At 40.0% G+C, this 8,394-nt stretch overlaps 1 protein-coding gene across 1 annotated transcript; it reads right to left on the reverse strand.

The window, feature by feature from the left end:
* Positions 1–5,146: 5,146 nt before the first annotated feature.
* On the reverse strand, positions 5,147–6,892 carry NAP1L3 (nucleosome assembly protein 1 like 3; the record flags this gene model as incomplete). The annotated part of the gene is made up of 1 exon (XM_082864726.1): positions 5,147–6,892. One exon carries the CDS (start codon positions 6,890–6,892, stop codon positions 5,450–5,452), a length of 1,443 nt encoding a protein of 480 aa, XP_082720852.1. The 3' UTR covers positions 5,147–5,449.
* Positions 6,893–8,394: the final 1,502 nt, after the last annotated feature.

An 8,394-nucleotide genomic window follows, 5' to 3' on the forward strand; every position in this document is an offset into this window, starting at 1 on the left:
AGCAAACAGTTGCCCCCATTCAAAGCTGGAAAAAAAGGGACAACACCTAAGCACAGATGATTTAAAAATAAGCAGCAGAACAGCATAAGCAAAAGGTAGACAAAGGAAGAAGAAACTGAAGAACAGGTTCTGAATATTTTTAAAAAGCCTATTTTAATAGGTAAACTTTACAATTCTACTGAAAAATATTAAAAATACTTGATTAAATGGAAAGACACAGCTTGTCCTTGGATAAGAAGACTGAATAATACGAAATTCCTGATTCTCTGTAAATGAATCTATAAAATCAAACAAACCCTAATCAAAATATCCATAGGCTTTAGGGAGGGAGACTGAAAAAGAGTGATACTGCAGTTCATCTGGGAAAATGAATAGGTGAAAATATGCCCCCAAAAAATCTTAAAAACAAGTTTTATAAGGAACTTTTCTTATCAGATAATAAAATATATATGAGAAATTTCTGTTTTAGAAGATTTATACTGGCACAAGAATAACACTTCTGAACAGAACAGTTCAGAAATAGGCCCAAACACATAAGGGAATGGATTATATAATAAAGGCAGCAATTAATTACATTGGATATTCAATATTCAATAAATGGTGTCAAAATAATTGATTAGTTGTATTGAGAGGAAAAAAAGTGGTATAGCTACCTCAATCCTTACATAAAACTTATTCCAGAAAGATTAAAACTTTAAATGAAACTATAAGAGTACTCTAAAAAAATATGAGCAATTCCAAAAAAAAAAAAAAGATCTTGGTGTGGAAAGCTCTTTCTAAACTAAATACCCAAAATCTGTAATGGGGAAAAAAAGATAAATGTGACTTTATTAACATTAAAACACTTCTACAGGAAATAAAGAAAAAACAACTGAACAAAATCCAAAGGTAAAATATTTCACTATATGCAACATTTTTCCTTAATTCATAGACGGTGGTTACAATTACCAATCAGTTGGAAAAAGATGCTCCTAACCTAAATGCCCATAAGAAACTGATGAAATACATTATGGTATATTATGTTAAACAGAATGAAGTTTACATGCACTGATAAGAAAGGGTTCCAAAATATATTAAGTGAAAAGTGAAAGGAGTAGAATAGTAGTTATGTTAATAAAGATAGATATAGACATTTTCTTTTCATACGAAATGTGGTTATCTTTGAAGGCAGAATTGTTTAAAATAATTTTTATACTTTTCAGTATATTTTCCAAATTTTCTATAATGAACATATTTTATAATCAAAAGATGTAATAAAATAATAAAGTGATAACTTTCAGTGACACATACTGCAAAGAAAATATACTTAATCCCCTTAGTTTACATAACTTATGAGTAAAAGTTGAGAAGACCACTTGCAAACACTAATGTCTATTAGCAACACAGAAGGAAATAACAGCTCCATTATGTTTTTATAAATCCCTCTGTCACGCAAAATTCAAAAACATAAGTAATCTAGGAGACTTGATATTAATGTTATTAAAAATTCTTAACTCTATGCTACTTTATGCAAATGATAAAATTTTGTAATGTACCATAGCATAATAAATAATTTATAGCACAGCAATAAGGTACACCTGGTCCAGGTTGGTTTAAACCCTTCCTACCTCTGAGGTGAGGCAAAACACACACGTGAATTGGCTCTTTAAAGTACTTTTTTCCCAAGTAAATATTAGCTTCAGTGAAGAGTTCTGATAATTTTACCAGTTACTCTCTAAAAGCTATATGATAAAAGGACATCATAAGGACTAAACTACACAGAGGCTTTAGAGAATGTGTTGTATTCCAGATCTCTTGAAAAGAAGTATATTTCTAAATGCCATGAGTTTTAATACTTAAATATTTCATTTTTAAATTTAAAAGATATACTCCACAAAAAACACAAAACATAAAATTTGAAGTAATGCATAAGTGTGTTGAAGTTATTATACTGCAGGTTGTCCTAATGCTTACGCTTATAATCAAGTGAGGATTTATCCTTTTTACAAGAGCGTGCAATTCCTTTTCAAATTCAGCTTCTATCTTATCACTTGACCCCTGAAGCCTTTTGAGGGCAAGGACACCTGTATCGTTAGACCCCGTCAGAATGGGGCATTGGCATCATTTGACTATCCGTGTGGTCCCTTTCTTCACTTAGCTCAAGTTTCTTTCCTGACCTCTTCAGCAGTCTCTGCTGTTGCTTAGGAAAACCCCTTCTTACCTGAGTTTGCCACCTTACAGGAAAAGAACAAACTTTTAGAGTGAAGACCCTGGACGCTCAGTGCCCCAATTCAGGATGGCAAAAATTCACAAAGGAGAAGGCGGGGACGACTGCAGCGCGGAGGAGGTGACGACCTCTTCGGTCGGGCTCGGGTCAGTGAAGGGAACGGCTGACCTCAGCCTTGAATCACAGCCAAAGGAAACAGCTCGCCGATTAGAAGGCACCGAGGAAGACCCCGTAAAACTCTTCTCACGCCCATGCACCCAGCCCAGGAGCTTCGTTCCCACCCAGCTCTTCTTTCTGGCATCATTCATTGGCTGAGCGAGTGTGATGGACAAACCTGCAGCCCAACGAACGTGCAAGCCCATCGGGTTTCCCGGCTCTTTTCACCTTTGACTTAGACTAGGTGGCTGAAGCACCCACCACCCACCGTTTGCATTTCCGGAATCCTAGCTTTTACTGATTCAAAAATCCGTGACACCTGTCCGTTCCCCACCCCTACCCCCGCCAGACTTAACCTGAAAAGGCAAAAATACCAATACAGGTAAACTGGGACGAAGTGAGGGAGTGGCATTGTAATGTACACACTACCAAATGTAAAATAGATAGCTAGGGGGAAGCAGCTGCATAGCACAGGGAGATCAGCTCGGTGCTTTGTGACCACCTAGAGGGGTGGGATAGGGAGGGTGGGAGGGAGACGCAAGAGGGAGGAGGTATGGGGATATATGTGTATAGCTGATTCACTTTGTTATACAGCAGAAACTAACTCACCATTGTAAAGCAATTATACTCCAATAAAGATGTTAAAAAAATAAATAAGTTGTCTTTCGAATTAGCTTCTTACACCCACTCAACTTGATTTGAGACAAGAACTTGTGATAAAACCTAATCAAAGTGATGGACTGGGAGAAAATACACCAATCTATTATATATACAGGGCATATCTTCCTGTAGTATGCTTCTGACTGTTATTATCTGCACTTCTCCTTCTATTTTGCAAATATTCTGTAATGACATACGTTCCTTTAACATTGGAAAATACAGAGCAGGAAGGGGCTAACTACTTCGGCAAGTGTTCTAAGATGCAATAAGGATGTTGCATTCCACGTAGAAGTTTTAAGGGCTCTACTGTCTGTGATGTCTGGCAAGCACAGTATATATTCCATTTGAGAACCTCTGCATCAGTGAGCCAGGTACATGCTATTTACTATAGTCTTTGATTCGGCACAGACTTATAAGTAAATCTGCTACCACACCCCTCCTTGATGGTTGCAAAAATCTCAGAACTACAAAAAAGTGACTCTCAGAATATGACTGCTATTGCTAAAAGCAATAATTTACTTCCTGATTTTGTATAAATTGTAACCTAAATATCCAAACATGCATGATTGGTTAAATATCTATCTCATAGGTTGGAATATTTTTACATTTATAGACATGGGGGGTGACTATTGTTAAGCAGGGATAAATGCAAGATACTAAACTATATATATGGTGGGATCTGGGAAGACTAGTAGGTAATTTTATGCCTAGTGACCCAGAAATTCCCAAATCCTGTCTTCCTCTTGCCACAGCTCTTTCCTGTTAAGGTCCTGGAGGAAAGTATATGCAGTTGGGGAAATGGCAGATGTGAAATAGGATATTATTTGTTGTGCTTGTGACTTTGTGCCCAGTACAAAGCTCTTTGGTAAAGTGAGTTTAAGGGGCTTCCTCCTCACAATAAATTCAAACCAAAATCTCTGGATCAAATTACTCTGTAACCAACCACATGGTGCAGAATTGGTGAAAGCATAATGTCACCTATAAGGAAAAATAAACCACATAGGGGAATGAGACCTCTTCCCAAGTCACGGTGGAAGGTGGGCCTGGGTCACTTACCCATCCTACTCCTGGAAGTGAAGACAACAACTAATATGGATGTCCTTTCTGGGTGAGGCACTCCTGCCTATCTCCCCTCTTCTCCATCCCTACCTCCTCCCATCCTTTCCACTCCCCACCCTCCTCCCTTCCCTCCTCCCCTCTCCCTTCCTTCTCTCTCCTTTCCTTTCCTCCTCCCTCCCACCCTCTTCTCCTTCCACCCCCCTCCTCACTCTGGTACCCTCCCTCTCCCTTCTCCCTCCCCACTTTCTCTACTTCAACACTCCACCCCATTCCTTCCTCCTCTTCTCTTCCTCTCTCCCCTATCTTAGTCCTTCTCCCCTGTCCCATTTCTCTCCAATCACTGGGATGTGTACCCACCAAAAAGAGCTAAGATCTGTGAAATGTATCAGAATGTTAATTATATTGATAATTATATATTTTTAAATGTTCCTTTTCCTAAGGATTCTCTACTTTTTCTATAAGCACCATATTTTTTATAATGAGGCAAAAATGGTAGATTTTTATAGCACGATACATTTTGACATTTATTTATTTTAGATTGTAATAGAAGAACATGAAAAAAATACCAATGATGTAAAGTGATCATTTCCAGTGAAAGGCAAAGTAGAACATATTACAAAGAAAATGTGGTTAGTACCTTTAGTTTACAGTTACACAGGATAAGATGAGCAAACTTTTTAAAAATGCTATGTTATATTAACACCTCAGTGGTAAACAATAACTTCATTATGCTTAAATTTATAAACCACTATGGCACATTAACAAGCTCACAGTCATATCATATATGGTCTTGATGGACATTATTAAATGTATGCTAATTTTTTTCAAGGGGTCAAATTTCACAATGCACTGTTTTAGTTAGTATAATACTGTATTTCTATAGCAAAGTAATGAAGGCACAGCTAGTACAAGCAGATTTAAACCCTTAGTCTTCTGGGCTGGAAAAAGAAAAAAAAAATTTGCATTGATGCTTCAGGAACTTTTTTTTTCAAGCAAATATTTGTCTCAGTTAAACAATTCTGACAGTTTTCACAGCTACATTCTAATAGGAATATGACAAAAGGACTTCACAAAGATCAAAACTTTGTAGCACCAAACTAACATGCTTTAGATAATTGACAACAGTTTACATATTTTGAAGAATATTACACTACAACAGGCTAGATAGAATAAACTGATACTTAAGACACTTTAAGACAATATTTTAGGCTACCAGGAAAGTACGAAAACTCAAGACTGTTAGGAATACTAGTGCTGAGGTTACAGGGCAGGTTGTTTTTTTTTTTTTTTTCCCCAAGACTATATAAACCTACTTCACTTCTGCTTGAAATTTGAGATTCTTGAAAATTCTCTCATGCAGCCTTTTTTTTATTTTCGATATTTCCTGTTTCTACAATCTTTACCAACATCATAGGTACCATTGACTTCTCCTGTATAGTAATAGATTGATTTCAGGATGACATTATCATGTAAAATTTGACCAATTTCAAAGTCCTCATCAAGGATAGCATCTTCTCGTGGTTCAAGCTTTCCAATTGTAGGAATCTCAGGAGGGCTAAAGAAATTGAAGAATGATGCATTAGGAACCACTCTTGGCTGGGTTTCAACTTCTCCAGTAGCAGTTGTGCGACTCCGGGTGGTTGTCACTGTAACATCCTTTGCTCTTCTCCAATCTATCTTACAGCCTTTGCAATCTTGGATTTCCCAGCCCCAAGAGAAGAAGGGATCGTTGTGATCTGGCTTTGACTTTATTATATATGTCTTGGTCAGCACCTCATTTTTGAAGTATGGATTGGGTAGAAAGCAAAATTCAAATGTGTAACTTATAGGCCGGCCAGGTTTTGAGAACTTCAGGCTAACATCGGACAGGAACTTCAGAATGGGCTCATCATACTTCTGAATCATGGGCCCCAGCTTGTCAACATTCTTTAAGACAGTCAGCCAATAGTCGGGAATGCCTTTAGGATCTTCTCTTTTAGGCTTTCCCTTGCGAGCTCTTTTAAGAGCTCTTTCCTTAGGCCTGACCTCAGGAACTCTTTTAGGAGCCTCTTTTCCTGGAGCCCTTGCCTTAGCCTCTGTTACTTTAGGCTGCTCTTTATCTTCTGCCTTTGCCTGGGGGGATTCTTTCGGATCTTCTTTTACTTCAGTCTTGGCCTCCAGAGCATCTTTAGACTCTTCTTCTTCTTCAGCCTTTGCCTCGGGATTTTCTTTCGGAGCTGCATTTTCTTCAGCCTTGACCTCAGGTTTTGTTTTCGGGTCATCCTCTTCTTCCTCACCCTCTAAGGCAGGCATCTCACTAGGGCCTTCTTCCTGCACCTCCTCATCACTGCTGAACACCTCATCCTCCGAATTCCATTCACATTCTTCTTCCGTAGGCTCATATTCTGCATTGATGATTCGAAATCGCCGATCATACAGAGGCCTATTGAGTTCGGCATATTTTCGTTCGAGATCGTGAATTGCCTTTAAGAACAGGGCGTCTACCTTGTCACATTCATCTTGAATATTTCTGAGCGCCTGCACACGATTTCTAACTGCCCGAGGCAGCTGATCCACGAAACTTCTACCCGACGGAGCACGCCGCGCACTTCTGGAAGGCCCAGGTACCCTCTTCTTTCTATAGAAGCGGCTGCAGCTACTGCTGCTGCTGCTGCTGCCACTACTACTGCTGCTGCTGCTGCAACTAGTGCTGCTGCTAGAGCTGCTGCTGTCAGATTCTTCCCCAGAATCGCTAGACGAGCTAGCCACCATCTCTTCATCCACCCCCTGGGCGGCAGGTTCCAAGACCCTGTTAGGATCCGCTTCTGCCATTTTGCAAGCCTGCACACCTCTTAGGGTGGTGACTACCGCGCGCCCACAGATGGGCAGAAAATGACTCACGGATGCTTGGGTGGCGGCGGCGGAGGCTCTGGCTGAGGTGTTGGCGCGGTGAAGGCAGCAGGAGCGCGGGGCGGGGCGCGGCTGGGCCGAGGAGATCGCAACGGAGGTGGCAGCAGCAGCGGAGACCTGGACGAGAGCGGCGAAGGCAAGGCCTCTCTCAGCTACAGCTGCAGCGGACTGAGGCGTGCCGCAGCCGAATGGCGCAGTGCAAGACCCCGAGATCTCTTCACTGCTTACATCTCGAGCCCCCTCCCCTCGCAGTCAGACCTCCAGTTCAGTTAGTTCCCAGTGTGCCCTCAGCTCGCACCTCATTTGCTGGGCAAGCTTGATTGACAACCTCTCAGCCCAATGAGTGACCAAACGCACCTCCCCCTCCAGGCTCCGCCCTCCTTCCCAGACGCTCCTTGGTTGCTGAGGCAGACACCCCTGGAAGACGTTTTTTCCCCCCTCAAAATTCTATCTTTATAGTTTTATAATTACAAAAAAAAAAAGCTTAGATATGAGGTAAAAATACTAGTCATGATTCCTAACAAGGGAAGAGGAATATTCTTCTCCCATCCGCTCATCCTTAATTCCCGCTTGGTTTGTCAGGGGCCTCGTAACAAAAATCTGTTTTTAAAAAAATTGGGTGAAAATGCTCCAAGTGGCATCATTGGGTAGTGTGATTATTGATGATTTTTAAAATTCTTTTTCTTTTATCTAATTGTTCTATGAGCATGTATTTTTACACTGGGGGAAAAAGGGGGAGTCGTTTATTGGTGGGGGGGGAGGGGCTAGAAAGCAGGCATATTGCATTCCACGTAGCAGTTTTAATAAGTGCTGTCTGTGATGTTTGGCAAGCCTGGTTTATATCCATCTACAAGGTTTGCGAACCCATGTTGCCGTGAGTCAGTTACACCATTTTTACTATATTTCTCTTTTTAAGCTGGCATATAAGAGACCCCATCCTTGCTGCTGATTTGCCACGTAGTCCTTCTCAATGATTGTAACAACCTTATAGATAAAATAAAAGGGCATTCAAATGTTAAGTAGTATTATTTAAAAGCAGACGATTTGTTCTATACTTTCGTGCAGCAGTTTTCAATTCCACGAATAGCAGGACGGGAGGGGGAATCTGTGCTGATGAAACTGCATCCTCTGTCAGGGTGTTCTTTACATTGTCATCTTCCACCAGTTTCCTTCTAACACTGTAAAATTCTAGCCATACTAAAGTATGATCTACAAGTCCAGTAATATATGAATAAACTTTTGCAAAATGAAGTTTAAAAACAGGTATCTGTTATTTTTATTTACAGGATTATTTTCTGCAACAGAACAACTCCCTTGGTACAACCAAAAAGACCAGTGTTTACTTTTCATTAAAAGGTAAGGAACATATTTAGCCCATTTTTATGAATGACAAGAATTACCTATCTGTGTTTGAATAAAAATTC

This window comes from Leucopleurus acutus (assembly GCF_964270905.1).
Source record: "Leucopleurus acutus genome assembly, chromosome: X".
Lineage (NCBI taxonomy): Eukaryota > Metazoa > Chordata > Mammalia > Artiodactyla > Delphinidae > Leucopleurus > Leucopleurus acutus.